A 19,909-nucleotide genomic window follows, 5' to 3' on the forward strand; every position below is an offset into this window, starting at 1 on the left:
TCACAGCGAGGAGAACCAGGTCAGTCCAGTTTACGTTTATTGCACAACTATATCATCAGCATTGAAAATAACAGTAATTTTACAAATTAAAGAAAATCATTTCCAGCACATTAATGATGCACAAAGCTACACTAGGCGCTAGTTTTTAGGCAAGGGGGAAACAAGAGGTTACATTCCTAGCACATTCATATCATTTGCAGTATGTCAGATATTGAAATTATTTATTCAATATTTCGAATGAAACACATTAACAAAATAAACAAAGAAAAGATATGGAATACGGGCTTCACACTGAAAAAACAAATACATTTTTAAACAAGCTCCAAATTAAAACAAGAGACCCTGAGTTTGCTTTGCTGAGGTTAAATGTGCCTCCCTCCTCCTGCTCTTGTCGGTAAAGGCTGCATTTTAAGGCTGAGAAGGCCGCTATAGCTGCTACATAACACGAAATCAATACATATAACAAAGAGGGTCGGCGGGTCACCTCATCCGCCATTGCTTGCTAGCAGTGTCCGTCGCATTTTAGATGTGTCCACATTACAGTCATTCAGTACTGTAACTATCGCTCACGAGGTAAGCGTCCTCTTTATTCTACAGGTCAGCAGGGCAGAGTAGCCTATAGCCAAGATCCGTCCTGCCAAGTCCCACGCATCGAGGTTTAGACTCACGCATTTCAGTGAGGTCGCATCACCTCACTGAAATGCAATGTCATGCATTATAATAGCGCCTCTTCAGCTGCCACCTGGAGCGCTGCTACATTCATGCACTTTACAATTTGCAGTAAGACTATGCACTGGTTGCTGACGCGGCATTAGCAATCATGTCAGGACGGTCAGTGCCCGATGGCAAAGTGAGTTGTTTTGAGACAAAGCAAACACAAGGAGATGATGGACAGAGCGCTGAAACTTTTCAGACACTCACCCCCAGTCATGGATCTGGGTTGAATCCATCATCATTATTTTGCTCACTATGCCACCTCAGTTCAGACCCAGCCATATGCAAATCAGCCTTGACCCTGTGCCTCATGGGGACAGTTCAGCCCGAACTGCCAAGTCAGGATTTCCCTGAACCGGAAACAAGCTTCCTGGGACCGGTTTCTGGGTAACACCCTTCATCAGCCAGGCTAGCTTGAATCCAGTGGCAAAGTGCGCAAGGGACCCACATCTGGGCATACCCTGCCAACTTTGGACGAACAAATCAACCACAAGGAGATGATGATGGAGCGCTGAAACTGTTCAGACACTCACCCCCAATCGTGGGTCCCGTGCTCTCCATGCCACTGGAGTCAAGCTATCATGGCTGATGAGGGCTGAAAGCCAGAAACCAGTCCTAGGATGCTTGTTTCCAGTCCAGGGAGGACCTGACCTGGTAGTTTGGGCTGGACTGTTCCCATTGGGCGCAGGGTCAGACTTATTTGCATATGGCTGGGTCTGAACTGGAACGGCATGGTGAGCAAAAAAAACGATGGATTTTGGCCCAGATCTCTGTACTGGGGTGAATGTATGACATTGTTCTGCAATCTGTCCACCAATTGTTCTTTTTGTTTTGAGACACACTAATCGGCAGGTGCATGCAGAGACCAGGGCCAGATGTGCCAGGTGTTTCCGTCACCGCCCTGTGGTTGTGATTCTCCTCCCTATAACCCCCTGTTGCCTGGGTCACTTTACTGATATGCTGAGCGATTCATGCCGCGTCTAGAGCTTCATTGGCATCAAAGACTGAAGCACCGAAGTCGTGAGCTCCAAGGCCTGGTGAGTTCTGGCCTCGACTCAGCACTGGTCTCCCCTGCAGTGCGGTCCCAAACCAAGGGATTCAGGGGGAGACACTGCAGGTGTGTACGAGAAACACCGCTGCACGAGGACTCAGGGAAGGGGGGGAGGAAGGGAAGAAGGGTGGAAGAAAGTCGAGGAAGGAGAGTTAAATACATGTTAAACTTAAGGACGCTTTCACCATGATGTCACTTCACGCTGAGTAATCAGACAAATGTAGAGAAAGTTGGAAAGAAAGAGAAAAGGTGTCATCAGCGGTAGGCCTGTTTGAAAAGTAAAGTTTTTAAATGATTCCTAAACTCTATGAAATTCTTTTCAAAGCTGCAGCTGCCCCGGCAGAGAGCTCCATAGCATCGGAGCCTGAACAGAGACGCCCCCCGCTCCCAGACATCTCTTCCTGTAAGTTGGAATCACTGGGGGGCATATTATCAAGGAGGGCGATAGGCAGTTTTTGCCGCTTTAGCGGCCGTTTTCGACGATAATACTATTGCCCTATTAGCAAGCTGTCGCTATCAGCAGTTAACAACAGCTTGTAGGCGATAGCGAGCGGTTTGGGGCCTGCTTTGCATGTCAGCGATATTTATCGCTACTGATATGTAAAGTGGGTGTACCCAACCTGTTAGCGACTGAAAGCCGTCGCTAACATCGCTATAGCCTATTATCAACACAGGCGTAGTGATGGAAATATTTGCGCTAAGCGCGAATATCTTCAGAAACGAACACCTGCTCAGACCAGTTCTTAGCCATTATATCCAATGGGAGGTGGATATAAGCTAACACCCTGTTAGCGATAATGAGTCAATATCGCTTTATTCTCAACGATATTCACTGATTTTGCCGCTATCGCTGGGAATTTTATCGCTCTTGAGATAAACGTTGCTAATAGCACGTTATCTCAGCGATACAATCCCGTGATGCGCGGCGATAAAAAAATTGCTACTAACCCTACTTAGCGATAAATATCGCTATTTGTTGATAATATGCCCCTGGATTCTTTGAGTCGGAGGGACTTAAAAGTCGGGAGAGGGTTTACTCCCTAGTCCTTTCGGTCACAGAGTGAGGGACCTCAGAGCAGGTCTCTGCTGTGTTTCTTGCAGAGAAGCAGCTGGGCTGGGAGCTGCACCTGCTGGAAGCAGAATAAACCTATCTTTGATGCCGTGCTGGGGTGGGACTCTCCTACCCTTTCCTGTGCTGTGCACGGCCCAGCTGTACCTCTGTGCTGCTCTGCACCACTGGGAGCTGCCATGGCTGCTCTGCTCCCAACACTGCGTTTCTTTGTTTTATGTTGTGAAATAGTGAATTGTTGCAGAGGGAAAATAACTGCTTTCATCTCAAAGGGATGTATGACATTACAACGCGTATATTTACATTGCGGTACATTACATTGCGGTTTTTACAACACAAGTCGTTACAACGCCTTGCGTTGGAGGGCGCTGGACTTAGGAGTAGTATTTGTTTACTATTCCAACTCCAGTCTACGTACAGTAGGGAAGGTGTTGGATGGTAGATTATTCCATTCCTTGTCCTAGAGCGCCATCCAGCACAAGTCGTTGTTGCGTTGTAAAAACTGCAATGTAATGGCATTGCGATGTAATCCCCGTGTTGTAAACGATGTTTCCCTCTCAAAGAGCCCACCCCTGCAGAACTGGGCACGAGGGGTTGGGGGGGTGCTGGGGCAGTCAGGATGCTACCTTGTGCAAATGCTATAAGAAAGCATAGTTTTCAATGTGCGTACTCCTGGAAATTCAGGTCTACTGTAGAGCAGTCAGGCGTAAGCCAGGAGTAAGTCAAAAATAAGTTATAGTGACAGCTACTGACAGACCAATCTTTGGAAATGGGCACCGTGAATGGCCACCAGCCCCTCTACCACCCGGCTGTGCTGCCCATGTCTAAAGACGTAAGCTATTGATTCCCAGTTTCCTGGGCCTCCAGGCGCTGCGTGGTATGTGGAGGAGAGGGCACAGACCTCTGGACACAAGCCCAGGACCATTGGCCACCACAGGAGTATTCCGAACTTACTCCTGAATTCAGGTGACTGATCAATGAGTAAGTTACTTGCGTTCACAGCAAAATCTTTATGAACCCTGACTCAAGGTTTGTTCGAATACAGCAAGAGGATAGGGAGAAGGACAGAGTGAGCCAGCCCTGTCCCTATAGGCAAAGGGCCCGAGAGGTACCTATGTCCTCCTCCTCGGAGAGAGAGAGAGAGAGAGAGGTGCCCAGAGGGAGCCAGCCCTGTCCCTGAAGACAGAGGAGCCTAGAGGGAGCTACATTCTGTCCCACAGAGGCAGAGCGGCATAGAGGGTGCTATGTCCTGTCCTGCAGAGAGAACGGGGTGGGGGCACAAAAGGATCCAGACCCAGCCAGAGCTTAATTTGTGAAAGATGAGTGCCAGTACTCTCATCAGGTGGCCACTGCAGCTTGCACCACATATTGCCCCTTCCAGCGCTGCCAATGATAGAAACAACACAACTTCTAACCATCACACTCCTACAAGTGTGACAATTCAGACTATTTCAGGCCCCAAAAGCTATAAGAATGGCTTGGGAGGCAGGTAAAAGTAATTTTTTATGTAAATTGAATTAATAATGAATTGTTGTAGTGGTCATCTCTAAATTAGCCATACAGCGCCACCTTGTGGCAGAATGTTACAAGGGTCAGAGTTGACAATTAAGTACTGGTGCTACGCACCGGAAACCACCAGCTCAAATTAAGCACTGGACCCAGCCACTTTGTCAGTAGAGGAGAACAGAAGGAACCAGGCCCAGCCAATCTGTAGGTAGAGAATCACAGAGGGAGCCATACCCCTCACTTCTGTAAGTGGGGTAAAATAGAAAGAGTACCAGGCCTGCCTCCTGGAGGAAGAGGAGCTCAAAGGGAGTCAGGCCTGCGTTCCTGAAGGTAAAGGAGCACAGAGAAAGTCAAGCCCCGCCCCCTGAAGGGAGGTGACGTAGAGGGAGCCAAGCCTCCTTCTGAAGAGCCAGGCCCTACTCCCCTAAAGTGGGAGGCCCTGCGCCCCTAAAGTGGGAGGCCCTGCGCCCCTAAAGTGGGAGGCCCTGCGCCCCTAAAGTGAGAGGCCCTGCCCTGTAAAGTGTGGGAGAGGCCCAGAGGGAGCCTTCCTGTCCATCAGGGCTTCTCCAGCTGGATGTCGGGCAGCCGCACACTGGCCACGTCCTGGTAGGTGGACTGGAGGCCTCTGGAGATGTCTTCATACATGGAGCACTCGCCCAGGTTCAAGCCCTGACAAGGAAACAAAGGCAAACGTCAGGAATGGTGGTCCAACAGGTGAGGTGGGGGATACTGGGGTTAAAGGAAATAATGCTAAATAACATGTCCTTGACTCCCTGATTGAGAGTGAGGAAAGGCAGTGGTCAGCCCAGAATCACTGGGAGCGTTAGCGCTGGTAGTATATGATGCTACTAAAGATTTCTGATTGCACTCGCATGTCTACTGGTGTCTCTATTAGGTGCTAGCTCATGATTGCTGACCCCTGACTCTGGTGGGTGCTGACCCCTCACTCTGGTGTAGGTTGACCTCTGACTATGGTGGGTGCTGACCCTTGGCTATGGTGGGTGCTGACCCTTGACTCTGGTGGGTGCTGACCCCTGACTCTGGTTGGTGCTGACCCCTGACTCTGGTGGGTGCTGCCCCCTGACTCTGGTTGGTGCTGACCCCTGACTCTGGTGGGTGCTGACCGCTGACTCTGGTGGGTGCTGACCCCTGACTCTGGTTGGTGCTGACCCCTGGCTCTGGTGGGTGCTGACGCCTGACTCTGATGGGTGCTGACCCCTGACTCTGGAGGCGGCTGACCCCTGACTCTGGAGGCGGCTGACCCCTGACTCTGGTGGGAGCTGACCCCTGACTTTGGAGGCGGCTGACCCCTGAATCTGGTGGGTGCTGACCCTGACTCTGGTGGGTGCTGACCCCTGACTCTGGTGGGTGCTGACCCTGAATCTGGTGGATGCTGACCCTGACTCTGGTGGGTGCTGACCCCTGACTCTGGTGGGTGCTGACCCCAGACTCTGGTGAGTGCTGACCCCTGACTCTGGTGGGTGCTGACCCCTGACTCTGGTGGGTGCTGACCCCTGACTCTGGTGGGTGCTGACCCCAGACTCTGGTGAGTGCTGACCCCTGACTCTGGTGGGTGCTGACCCCTGACTCTGGTGGGTGCTGACCCCAGACTCTGGTGAGTGCTGACCCCTGACTCTGGTGGGTGGTGACCTCTGACTCTGCTGGGTGCTGACCCCTGTCTCTAGATGGGTGCTGACGCTTGACTCTGATGGGTGCTGACCCCTGACTCTGGTGGGTGCTGACCCCTGACTCTGGTGGGTGCTGACCCCAGACTCTGGTGAGTGCTGACCCCTGACTCTGGTGGGTGCTGCACCCTGACTCTAGATGGGTGCTGACGCTTGACTCTGATGGGTGCTGACCCCTGACTCTGGAGGAGGCTGACCCCTGACTCTGGTGGTGGCTGACCCCTGACTCTGGTGGTGGCTGACCCCTGACTCTGGTGGGTGCTGACCCCTGACTCTGGTGGGTGCTGACCCCTGACTCTGGTGGGTGCTGACCCCTGACTCTGATGGGTGCTGACCCCTGACTCTGGAGGCGGGTGACCCGTGACTCTGGTGGGTGCTGACCCCTGACTCTGGTGGGTGCTGACCCCTGACTCTGGTGGGTGCTGACCCCAGACTCTGGTGAGTGCTGACCCCTCACTCTGGTGGGTGCTGACCCCTGACTCTGCTGGGTGCTGACCCCTGACTCTGCTGGGTGCTGACCCCTGACTCTGCTGGGTGCTGACCCCTGACTCTGGTGGGTGCTGACCCCTGACTCTGGTGGGTGCTGACCCCTGACTCTGCTGGGTGCTGACACCTGACTCTGCTGGGTGCTGACCCCTGACTCTGCTGGGTGCTGACCCCTGACTCTGCTGGGTGCTGACCCCTGACTCTGATGGGTGCTGACCCTTGACTCTGGAGGTGGGTGACCCGTGACTCTAGTGGGTGCTGACCCCTGACTCTGGTGGGTGCTGACCCCTGACTCTGGTGGGTGCTGACCCCAGACTCTGGTGAGTGCTGACCCCTGACTCTGGTGGGTGCTGACCCCTGACTCTGCTGGGTGCTGACCCCTAACTCTGGTGGGTGCTGACGCTTGACTCTGATGGGTGCTGACCCCTGACTCTGGAGGAGGCTGACCCCTGACTCTGGTGGGTGCTGACCCCTGACTCTAGTGGGTGCTGACCCCTGACTCTGGTGGGTGCTGACCCCTGACTCTTGTGGTGGCTGACCCCTGATTCTGGTGGTGGCTGACCCCTGACTCTGGTGGGTGCTGACCCCTGACTCTGGTGGGTGCTGCCCCCTGACTCTGGTGGGTGCTGACGCCTGACTCTGGTGGGTGCTGACCCCTGACTCTGGTGGGTGCTGACCCCTGACTCTGGTGGGTGCTGACCCCTGACTCTGGTGGGTGCTGACCCCTGACTCTGGTGGGTGCTGACCCCTGACTCTGGTGGGTGCTGACCCCTGACTCTGCAGGCGGCTGACCCCTGACTCTGGTGGGTGCTGACCCCAGACTCTGGTGGGTGCTGACCCCTGACCCCTGACTCTGGTGGGTGCTAACCTATGACTCTGGTGGGTGCTGACCCTGACTCTGGTGGGTGCTGACCCCTAACTCTGGTGGGTGCTGACCCCAGACTCTGGTGAGTGCTGACCCCTGACTCTGCTGGGTGCTGACCCCTGACTCTGCTGGGTGCTGACCCCTGTCTCTAGATGGGTGCTGACGCTTGACTCTGATGGGTGCTGACCCCTGACTATGGAGGAGGCTGACCCCTGACTCTGGTGGGTGCTGACCCCTGACTCTGGTGGGTGCTGACCCCTGACTCTGCTGGGTGCTGACCCCTGTCTCTAGATGGGTGCTGACGCTTGACTCTGATGGGTGCTGACCCCTGACTCTGGTGGGTGCTGACCCCTGACTCTGGTGGGTGCTGACCCCTGACTCTGATGGGTGCTGACCCCTGACTCTGATGGGTGCTGACCCCTGACTCTGGTGGGTGCTGACCCCTGACTCTGGAGGAGGCTGACCCCTGACTATGGTGGGTGCTGACCCCTGACTCTGGTGGTGGCTGACCCCTGACTCTGGTGGGTGCTGACCCCTGACTCTGGTGGGTGCTGACCCCTGACTCTGGTGGGTGCTGACCCCTGACTCTGGTGGGTGCTGCCCCCTGACTCTGGTGGGTGCTGATGCCTGACTCTGATGGGTGCTGACCCCTGACTCTGGAGGCGGGTGACCTGTGACTCTGGTGGGTGCTGACCCCTGACTCTGGTGGGTGCTGACCCCTGACTCTGGTGGGTGCTGACCCATGACTCTGGTGGGTGCTGACCCCTGACTCTGGTGGGTGCTGACCCCTGACTCTGATGGGTGCTGACCCCTGACTCTGGAGGCGGCTGACCCCTGACTCTGGTGGGTGCTGACCCCTGACTCTGGTGGGTGCTGACCCCTGACTCTGGTGGGTGCTGCCCCCTGACTCTGGTGGGTGCTGACGCCTGACTCTGATGGGTGCTGACCCCTGACTCTGATGGGTGCTGACCCCTGACTCTGGAGGCGGCTGACCCCTGACTCTGGTGGGTGCTGACCCCTGACTCTGATGGGTGCTGACCCCTGACTCTGGAGGTGGCTGACCCCTGACTCTGGTGGGTGCTGACCCCTGACTCTGGTGGGTGTGGATCTCTGACTCTGGTGGTGGCGGCTGACACCTGACTATGGTGAGTGCTGACCCCTGACCCCTGACTCTGGTGGGTGCTGACCCCTGACTCTGGTGAGTGCTGACTCCTGACTCTGATGGGTGCTGACCCCTGACTGAGGTGAATGCTGACACCTAGCGCCGGTGGGTGTAGCTGTGTGTCTTCATGTTGTGTCTCTGTCTGCCAGAGTTTGCGTGACTTATTGTATTGTGTGTGCCTGCATCTGTGTGTGACTGTGTGTATGTATCTCTTTGTATGTGTCTTTCTAAGTGTGTTTATTTGGGTCTGTTTGTGCATGTGTCAGTCTGTGACAATGGTGTGTAAGTGTGTACCTATGTTTTTGTGTGCCTGTTTGTGTCTGTTGTGTGCTGGTATCCCTAAGTGTGTGTTTATATGTGTGTGTTCCTGTACATGTTTGCACATGTATCTGTATGTCTTTGTGTGTGCCTTAGACTTTGTGTCTCTGTGTTTAGGTCTATGTTTGTGTGGTGACAGTGTCTCTCTTTGCCTGTTTGGATGTATGTAAAGTTGTGCTTCTGTACGTTTGTTCCTGTGTGATTTTGTGTGTGTCTATATGGGTGCATTTTTGTGACTTCGTGTGTGAGTGTCTGTATGTGATTGTGTTTGCCTTGTTCTCTCTCTTTATATGTTTTTGTATGCATGTTTTGTGTGTATGCGTGCATGTTCGTATCTGCGCACCTGCAAGTGTGTGACTGTGTATGTGCCTGTTTCACATAGTGTATTTTTTTGTCTCTTTCTTTGTACGAGTGTGCCCATGAGTGTGTGCCTTTGTCTCCCTGTTTCTGTGTCTGTCTTTGTGTATGTGCCAGCATAGGTGTCTATCGGTATGCTTGGGTGTGTGCCCATTAGTCCTTGTGTTTGTTTGTGTGCTTCTGTGTGTGTCTACATGTTTGTATGTGCTTGTGTGTGCCTGTCTGTGTGCATGTGTTTGTGTGTGCAAGTCGCTGGCCCTCGAAGCCCACCTTCACCTAATGCAGGTTGTGCCTGGCTGTGAGTGTATATGCGTACATGTGTGTATGTTTGCCTTGCCCTCGGAGCCCACACTCATCTCAAAGAGGTTGTGCCTGATCTTCAAAGCTCACCCTCACCTCATACAGGTTGTGTCTGTGTGGGAGTGTGAATGTGTGCCTGCCCCTCGAAGACAATCCTCACTTCATGTAGGTTGTGCCTGTGTGTATGGTAGCCTGTTTGTGTCCCTATCCATGTGTGTGTCTTCGTTTGTGTGCACGTATGTGCCTAGCCCTCGAAGTCTACCCTCATCTCATACAGGTTGTGTGTATGCAAGTGTTTGTGTTAGTATGTGTGCCTATCTGTGTGTGTGTGTTTATGTGTGTCTCTGACCCTTGAAGCCCACACTCACTTCATACAGGTTGTGCATGTGCAAGTGTTTGTGTTAGTGTGTGTGTGTGTGTGTGTGTGTTTGTGTGTGTGTGTGTTGAAGCCCACACTCACCTCATACAGGTTCTCGCCCTCGTCCAGGTGCTTCTTAATCTGAAACTGCCGCTCATTCTCCCATCGTTTCTGCAGGAGAAGAGTAGAGGGGTGAGTTCATGAGAGTCATCCACTCCAAAGGCTGTGCTGGGAGAAGTACTCTCACACTTCACACAGTGTGGGTATAGCAGGGTGGAAGCGCCGTACAACAAGGTGTGTGCTGATATATGAGCGCCGTACAACAAGATGTGTGTTGATATATGAGCGCCGAACAACAAGGTGTGTGCAGATATATGAGTGCCGTACAACAACATGTGTGCTGATGTATGAGTGCCGTACAACAAGATTCCAATCAGGCTTCAGACCTGACTACAGTACGGAGTCAGCGCTTCTCGAGGTATCTGAGTCGATCCGAGAATGCACGGATAAGGAAGAGGAGGCCATGTTGGTCCTCCTCGACCTATCCGCAGCATTTGATACCATCTCCCATGATAAACTATTGTCTCGCCTGCAAGAAGTAGGTATCTGTGGAGCCCCTCTCTCATGGGTAAAATCTTTTCTGACTAACAGAGTGCAACAAGTGATGCTGGGATCCTTTCTCTCCTCCAAAAAACCACTGGTCTGGGGTGTACCGCAGGGCTCTGCCCTTAGCCCTCTTCTTTTTAATGTATATCTCAAACCACTAGCAGAAATAGTTGAATCCTGGGGCGTCAAAGTAACCTTTTACGCTGACGACACCCAACTGGTGTTCTCCTTCAAAGACCACACAGATAAATCATTCAACAACTTCCGCCTCTGTATGCTAAACATTGCCTCTTGGATGTCTGCCAACAATCTAAAGCTGAATACAGATAAAACTGAGGTCTTATTCTTTAATCAAAAATCACCCTTACCTTCCAATCTCTGGTGGCCGACGGAACTCAACCCCCCCCCGGAACCAGCTCAAGACGCCCGTAACCTAGGCTTTCAATTCGACACCGCCCTTTCATGTAAGACCCAAATCAACAAAGTCACCTCAGCCTGTTTCGGGAAGCTTCGAATGATAAAAAAAATCATCCCCTTCCTTCCGCTTGACTCTCGCAAAACAGTCATCCATGCCCTCATCACCTCTCATCTGGACTACGCCAACAGCTTGTACGTAGGTGCCCCCACGTACCTCATTTACCAACTACAAAAAGTTCAGAATGCGGCTGCTAGACTTATCTGCAATATCCCCTACCGTCATTCCATTTCACCTCACTTGACCAAACTTCACTGGCTCCCTATAAAAATGCGCATTCACTTCAAAACCTTAACCCTGGCCTTTAGAGCGCTCAATGACCGAGGCCCCTCCTACCTACGCCGCAGATTGAAATTTTCACAAGCTCCCCGAAACCTCAGATCCAACCACCTCCGCCTCATGTACTGCCCCTGTTTTCGTCTCACCCGCACGGGTGGAAGGACCCTGGCAGTGGCCACTTCCAAACTATGGAATCAGCTTCCCACTGAGATAAGGTTTCTGACATCTGAATCCCAGTTCCGGAAAAAGCTAAAGACATGGCTATTCTCCCAGATCTAATTCCTACCCTTCCTTTCACACTCCCCTGACCCTCCTGAGTCAGTGTCATCAGCGCCGGGACACCTCCGTTGGAGGTAGCTGTGCGCTCTACAAAACACTAAATAAATAAATAAATAAGGTGTGTGCTGATATATGAGCGCCGTACAACAACATGTGTGCTGATGTGTGAGCGCCGTACAACAAGGTGTGTGCTGCTATATGAGCGCTGTACAACAAGATGTGGGCTGATATATGAGCGCTGTACAACAAGATGTGGGCTGATATATGAGCGCCGTACAACAAGGTGTGTGCTGATATATGAGCGCCGTACAACAAGATGTGTGCTGATGTATGAGCGCCGTACAAGGTGTATGCTGATATATGAGCACAGTACAACAAGGTGTGTGCTGATATGTGAGCGCCGTACAACAAGATGTGTGCAGATATATGAGCGCTGTACAACAACATGTGTGTTGATATGTGAGCACCATACAACAAGGTGTGTGCTGATATATGAGCGCCGTACAACAAGATGTGTGCTGATATCTGAGTGCCATACAACAAGATGTGTGCTGATATATGAGCGCCGTACAACAAGATGTGTGCTGATATATGAGCGCCGTACAACAACATGTGTGCTGATGTATGAGTGCCGTACAACAAGATGTGTGCAAATACATGAGCGCTGTACAACAAAGTGTGTGCTGATATCTGCGCCGTACAACAAGATGTGTGCAGATATATGAGCGCCGTACAACAAGGTTTGTGCTGATATCTGCACCGTACAACAAGGTGTGTGCTGATATATGAGCGTCGTACAACAAGGTGTGTGCAGATACATGAGCGCTGTACAACAAGGTGTGTGCCGATATCTGCGCTGTACAACAAGGTGAGTGCTGATAATTGAGCGCCGCACAACAAGGTGTGTTGAGGAAAATGATATTTTGCCTGACCAAATATGTCCACTACATATACCCTATGTTACATGTCATGTGCATGTCACCCATGCATATTTCCCGTAGTGGCCTGAATCACTAGGCCTCTGCAAACATGTCCTGCAAGTCAAGTCATCAAGTCTCCCAAACGTTAAGCTAAAATGAAGGCCCATGTATTTGCATTTTGCATTGTGCTCTTTTAAATAAATATCGTACTGGTTGAGCCTGAAACCACTTTCTGAATTAATGTTTACATGACTCTTGGCATACTGAGCTGCAGTCACGTCAGCAAGAAGTCTGCCAAGACAGTATTATGAATAACAGTTATCCGTCTGCTGTACAGAGTGGCATCCCTGCCCGGTGAGGAAAAGTAAACAGACCCGTCCGATAGCCATTCTGTCTCCATTTAAGTGAATTACAGTGCTTGCACCCATAGAAAGCTCATGCAATGAACGAATAAATATGCCCTCTCTGTCTTTTAGTGATGAACAACTTGTGCTCCAGATAATACATCCCCTATCATATCAGATTGTACAAGACGTGCTCAAGTCGCCTTGACACAAGAGATCTCTCTACTAGGTTGAAAGTCAGCTTCCTCCCAATTACACGTCAATTGCACGTCATGTCCAAGTTGCACACAAGTAGGGCAGAGTTCCAGCTGGTCATGCAAACTCCTCCTAAGTACCCACCCACCTATGACACCTACCTATCACCTCGCTATGACTCATCAAAGTACACACCCTCATGTACACCCACATGTTCTTATCTCATTTTCTTTCTTGCTCTGCTTAGCCTATGTACAAGAAATGTATATATACTATGTTCAGTAAATAATTGTTAGAAGTTCCCTTCCTGAACCTCTGTGGTGATGGAACTGATTCTCCCTTTGACTCGAGTTATTGGAATAAAGCCCATTTTAACTCAGATACCACGGACTCTGCTTCTCACTTGATGCATGATACTTTGTTAATGCCTAGAAATTCTGCCAGTGTAATATTTTATTTACCACATAATTTGGCGCCCGAATAGGGACATATCCCTTTCCCCACTCGCCGGAGTTGTCGGTCTAGTCTTTGCCCCCTTCTACAGCCGTGACGGACTTCAAAGCGCTCCAGCAGGACTTCCTGCCACTCCCTCAGGCCCAGGAGGAGGACGGACTGCGACCAGGCATCCATGTGAGGCGGTGAGGAACGCGGGTCGTCTCAACCAGAGGCCCAGCCCGTGAGAGAGCAAGGTCCGAGGTCTCCAGAGGTCCACCTGTTCCAAGGCGCAAGCGTAGTCAAGTCAAGTTTCTGAGGCCTTCAAGTTTCAAGTTCTGCTTTCCCGGTGAGTACCACTATGGGGAATGCATCAAGTTCAAGACGGGCTCATTTTAAATGAGAACGGTCAAGACGGGCCCACGGTTAAACGTGGGCCCGGTAAAGACGTGTCTCATTTCTGAGACCGGTATGGTTGTACTGTATTTTCAGTGCACAAACTGTTTTTCAAGTACATGTTTAACTCTCTGTATCAGTTTCAGTGGCGGCTGGTGAGATTTAAAAGTGGTGGGGCGTAAACTGGTAATGATACTGCACCCTAGCGAGCGAGCGTAGCGATGGAGCCCGGACCCCCTAAGGAGGGTTCGGGGGGATTTCCCCCCGAGAAAATTTTGAAAAAATAGTGGAAAAATGGTGCATTTTCAAGCAAATTTGAGAAAGCAGGAAGGTTAAAAAAGCAATTGTGAAAGTGCAGGTATTACATTATTAAAGAGCTGTCATATAACATACTAGGTAGCTGCTTATTCAGTATAACAACAGAGCTTCATAACAGACAAATGCAGTGACTCACTGACCTATTTACAGCATTTTGTGATCTCGATCAGGTACAAGGTCCTTGCAGCAGGCATATTAACCTTCTCTGCTACCTTTCCATGAGTCAAAACCTCCATTAGACAAAACTCTGATCTCTCTCTAGGATAAACATGACCTGGGGCCACAAATTATGGCAGAGCAATGCGGGGAGTGTTTTAGGGTGTCCCATGGCAATGAGGGGTCATGGGCTCCAACTGAGTCAATTCTATTCAGTTCTTCACCTCTATAGTTCGGCCCCCCTTACCATGAGCCCAGCACTAAGCAGTGTCAGCAGCACCAAATAGACCTCGGTAGCGCCTGTCCTTTTAGGGGCGTCTGGGCAGTCAGCGACTACTGTCCTCTGACAACCAGACCCCTTTTTGCTGTTGATGTCCAGAGGCTCAACCCTAAGTGTTGGACCCAAAGCAGATCGCCAAGTAACCCTACAGCAGTGGCCCTGTGGGCAGTGAAGTCCCTTCGTCACACACCATGAAAAGCTAGAGTCGATCCACCTAACCCGGCCAGCAATGCTTGCCTGCCTGCCTTAAAATCCCAAAAGCCCCCTCTATGCAAACCACCCTCACACTTAATACCGTTTCTGTTCAGAAAAGCACCTAGAAGCAGTTCAATTATGTTGCGTGCGCCTTACAAACAACATTGTCATGGATTATAACAGAGGGTCGGTCTGTCTCACTACTCACACATCATGAAAAGCTAGAGTTGAGCTAATGCCTGCCTGCCATAATATGAAAACCTATTCAGTAGCACTTGAAAAAGGGAATTGTGTTTACATACGCTACGCGGAAATATTCCACTTCGGCTGCCAGCTGTTTCCATTATTTGTAAACAGAATGTTTCCCTGAATGGGGATGAAGCTCGACTCTGTTTGGTACTGACAGCTAGAGAAAGGAACAGTTTACTGAGCGGGATAAAATGCTTTACTGGCCCTTTAAAATGAAAATTGCATTCTACCTTTGTGGCCCCTGGCTACATCTTATCAGGTCTGCTAGAGACAGATTTTGCGTTAGCAAGATCTCATTTAACAGCAAACATGAGAATGCCTGGGAAAATATAAACAGGGGATTTCGGGGCTTTTTTGAGCACTTGTACATTTTGAATTGAGTTTTTCATTCGTAAGGGCAATGAAAAACAGTTCCTTTATGCGACTGAAATATGCAGTTTTCCTGACACACATTCTGCCCCCGGTACTCCCAGTGACTTGAGTGAGCATTCACAACAGAGACTACAGTAGTAGCCACATCTATCACCACAGAAGGGACCAGAGCGGCAACAACAGCTGTCACTACAGCAGTAACACATGTGCTGTCATAGCAGTTACCAATGACGCAATCACAGCTTCCATCATGACAAGGACCATACAAGCAACAACCGCTGTCTGCACTGCAGGGACAACAGCAGCGACCACAGTAGTAACCACACCAGTGGAGTATAATAGCATCAACAGTTTCGATTGAGTCACAACCGATGCGACAATTGCCACCACCACTGTAGCAACAACTGATGCAACAGCAGTAACAACGGCTGCAAGTACTACAGAGCTAATGATATAACAGGACTCCAGTAGTGATCAAAGGTGCCATCAGGGTAGAGACCAACGCAGTGACCACAACTGTAACCACAGCAGGGAAGACAACACCAACCAATGAATGCAGCATACAATCACAAGCGCTGAGTGCAAACCTCTCTCACACGTACTGGTGCTGCTCTCGAAAGCACCTCCTAGAAGCAATTTAACTAGTAACAGTGTGCGCTTTACAAACAAAATTAACTTGGTTGGATGTACCAGCAGGTAAGTGCTCACTAATAGGATTACTCATTAGTAGGACAAGGATGACGTATAGCTACCTTACTGTTTATAATTTAAGTTTTAGGTCCTTGCTCATGGCAGACCAACCAACCAAACCCACCCACACCCCCCCCACACACACCCCCCCCACACACACACACCCCACACCCACACACACAAACCCCCACACACAACCCCCCCACACAACCCACCCACACACACACAACCGCCCCCCCACACACACACACACACACCCACACACACACACACACACACACCCACCCACACCCCCTGCCCCACATCTACCATTCGAATGTGGGCCAAACCAGGGGTTAAAAGTGGGTGGCGGCCTCCTTAGAACCATTTTGGGCACCGACACCTATGTGTGTTCCAAATTAATCACTGCTCTTTGCTCTTCTAGGTCTCAATAAGAAAACAAAAGTGAGATTACGGAAATCTCACACACAAAGGAGATCAGTGCCAGCGCGTGCAGTGACTGCCGGAAGCAAACAACATGCGTCATTACTTTATTCACCTTCACACCACATGTCAGGCAAACAAACTTTCATAGTCTCGTTGTGGTCACGTAATGAACAACATGGGGGTTCACTCGAGCTGATAATGCAATGCGATGCAGTGGTTGCTTAACCTACAGATCTAATATTCCCCAGTTCTCTTAATACTACATTACTACATTCAGCATTTAAAATAGACTTAAGGTCAAACTTCACATCTCTGGTTGCAAACTGCAGCCCCAATATCTGGATTATCTGAGTGGAAAACATTGCCTTTCATGTGTCAAAAGTGGATAAAACATTATAGACCCATCTGAATTAAGTAGCAATCACTAAAGTTCTAAGAGACAATTTTTTAAAGAATCACATGCAGAGTCACAATGAAGGATGGTAGGAGCACTGTATGCTCCGTAAGCCAACACATTACACATACAACACCTAAAATAAGAGAACAGGCCATATTGAAAACAGTAAAACCATAATAACCATGTTATTGATCCTAGACAGATGAACGCTGAAAGCCACCCATCCTCATCACCACCCCTAGAATTGGTTTGCATAATGTTGTAAATCTGATCCCTACTGTACCTTTAAAAAATCTGATTGCTTTGTCTTCACCTATGCCTCATTTCCATTAAAGTAACTATTTTCTGTGTAAAGCACTCTATCACTGATGGGTTTCAATGGTGCTATATAAAAACCACTACAATGATTGCCAAACAACTGAGTTGGAAAAATAAATAAGTAAACATGCAATTTTTTAAATCATGCATGCGATTCAATCAGCTTTACCTCAAAGAACTTGTGCTTTAATGTGCTGTGACTTATTCTTGGTTTTCTATTTCTAAGAAACACTAAAGAAAAAAGTGCTTTGTTTAGTTGTGTCGAAGGGCTGCAGCACTACATTGCAAACCAGCGCCTATGGGGCCTACAAACGCAAAACCACAGTTAATTGCACAGATCTAAGGGGACTTTAACCCGGGCTGGAAATGTGTACAGTACAGGGCAAGTACACATGGAATGCGAGGATAAAAAGGCATCAGACCCATTATTTAGGCTTTGGCCTATTGTAGTTCGTATTAAGTCTCCATCCCTAACCCTGTGTGCTTCTTTGTGTGCTTATGCAATAAAAATGTCACAACATCGCAAAGATTCTCTGGCCAGTAAAGGCAAGCAACTATTACTTGTTGCTTTACAGGTTTATGTTTATTTTTTTGCAGTTTTATATGGCGTAATATCAACCTGAAAGTATTGTCGCTTTACATGAACGATTCATCACCACCCCCTTTTCTGAATCTCTTTACATGAACACCAGCTATTACAGAACAACATATTCATTTTTGTAGCCACAGGGAGATTAAGTAATGTGCCCAGACTCACACGATCTTGATATGGCGCCTAAAATAAACGTGTGAAAAGCAGGTCTACTGTATGGGATTACAACTCCAAATGTGTGAAAATTACCCCTGTTCAAGCCGAATCAGATATGACCTGCAGGAAACTCCTCCTTTCTGAAAATCAAACAGGCATGGGCCATAGGAACAGGTCCTGAGCCCCCGCCAACCCTACAACAACTCCGGCAATGTCTGAACCCCAACCTGATCCCACACACCAGAGTTAATAAAAAACGATTCCTTGAGCATTGTTGTGAAGGGCAGCCTTCTGCCAGTAAAACGGAAGCTTGGTAAACCACAGGCGGCACTGCAGTAGGCCTGCTTCTCACCCTTCCTGGGGCATGTGGCTCGATAGCAAGGCTCAGAAATGTGGTATGATAATTAGCAGCAGGCCCTGAAGTAAGTGAAAGAGAGCAAGAAGGGTGTGTTGATGAAAGGAAACACATCGAGGCACACAGGAGGAGAGGATTAAAAGAAGGTTTATAGTGATGTCCCGTACCAAGAGAGGTGTAGGAGGGACCCAATTACATATGCCTGTAGTTAAGGCAGGTTTGTGCAGGCATAAGTTAACCCCCGTAGTCTGCCTACCTATTGTTTCTGCAGCGTGCAGCCCAACTGTAACGGGTGACTGTGGCTCGGAGGAATGCATGTGGAGGCTCCAATGCCCGAGTGGAATGGAGCTTTTGTACATGAACCCCCTCCCCCCACCGCTCTGACAGGAATATGCATCCAGACATCACGTGCGTACTGGGCATTGTAACGTAACTGGTTCTAATCTATTGTAAAGCGCTCTGACACCTTCGGGTAATGTCAGGCTTTTAAATCTGCACTAAATAAATAACAATTTTGTAACGTAACTGGTTCTAATCTATTTTTACATCACTCTGACTGACACCTTCGGGTAATGTCAGGCTTTATAAAAATGCACTAAATAAATAACAATTGCGGGGAACAAGGCTTTGATGTTTTACTCCAAAGGCACGCAGCTGATTTGAGCTGTACAAGCTGCTAATGACCAACCTACTGCAAAGTCTTGCTTTTCACTCGTGACCTGCCCTTGACACTGCAAACAGATAAACCCACTCACCACGAAGAAGCTCTCGCTGCATCTAATGGCGGAAAGGAGCTCCAATTTCGGGAATACATCCCCTCACCGTCCCACAAGTACATGGCAAGGAGAGACACAGCAGATCTCTCTCTGGCGCCGTTCTTCGTTCTTCTCAGCAGTGGCAGTCAGCCACAGTAATTCTGCCAACGAACCACCTCCTGTAAGCCTGGGTGGTTGGTGTTTGGTGTACATTACAACGGACGCAAAATCTGCACGGCGCCACTTTCAGGTACAGGCGCCATCTAAGCACAACTTTCACGGTGCACAGCCAGCAGCAGTAACTTGAAATGTGCCCTGGCCCGCGCTCCCACAGGCAGTAGGAGGGAACTGACAGACACCGTAATTTGATTGGTCACAGTCAGGGCAGGGTGGGGTTAACACTACAGTGAGGCTTGCTCAGCTATGATTGATGTGTAGCCCTGGCTCTGTGGAGCTGAAGCCGTCAGCGCCCAGGAATAGCTTTAATGGCGGGGGAGGTCCTTCAGCAAAGACTTCAATAGCTTTGCCGAGCTGGTGACGTCACAACCCTCGGGGCTGTAGCTCCTCAGCCGGCAAATCTGTGTTGCTGGCGCATGCCCAGAGTTAATGATTTGTGCCTGCCATAAACCTGACTAGCGAACGCTGCCTGAAGTCATCAGACAGCCCGAGTCAGTTTACTGGCACGCCGCACTTTGGCACAAAGTTGTTTTCACTCGTCACAATTGTGCAATAAAATTAAAGCACAAATTAGGGGGCAGAAAAAGGACGAGGGCGTAGCCCCTCCGCCCATATAAAGGAACCGCCACTGATCAGTTTAGGTTGTATCTGTATCTGTTTCAGTGTTTAAATTGTT

General features: G+C 49.8%; 1 protein-coding gene across 1 annotated transcript in view; it reads right to left on the reverse strand.

The window, feature by feature from the left end:
• Positions 1-4,875: 4,875 nt before the first annotated feature.
• The window catches only part of LOC144806669 (B-cell antigen receptor complex-associated protein alpha chain-like), an 82,161-nt gene continuing 67,127 nt past the window's right edge, over positions 4,876-19,909 (reverse strand). Inside the window, exons 4-5 of the mRNA XM_078672985.1 lie at positions 9,974-10,042; positions 4,876-5,009 (exon numbers count right to left, since the gene is read on the reverse strand). Coding sequence (XP_078529111.1) covers positions 4,896-5,009; positions 9,974-10,042 — 183 coding nt within the window. The 3' untranslated portion in view covers positions 4,876-4,895. The remainder of the gene's footprint in view (positions 5,010-9,973; positions 10,043-19,909) is intronic.

This window comes from Lissotriton helveticus, unplaced genomic scaffold, assembly GCF_964261635.1.
Source record: "Lissotriton helveticus unplaced genomic scaffold, aLisHel1.1 SCAFFOLD_1036, whole genome shotgun sequence".
NCBI lineage: Eukaryota > Metazoa > Chordata > Amphibia > Caudata > Salamandridae > Lissotriton > Lissotriton helveticus.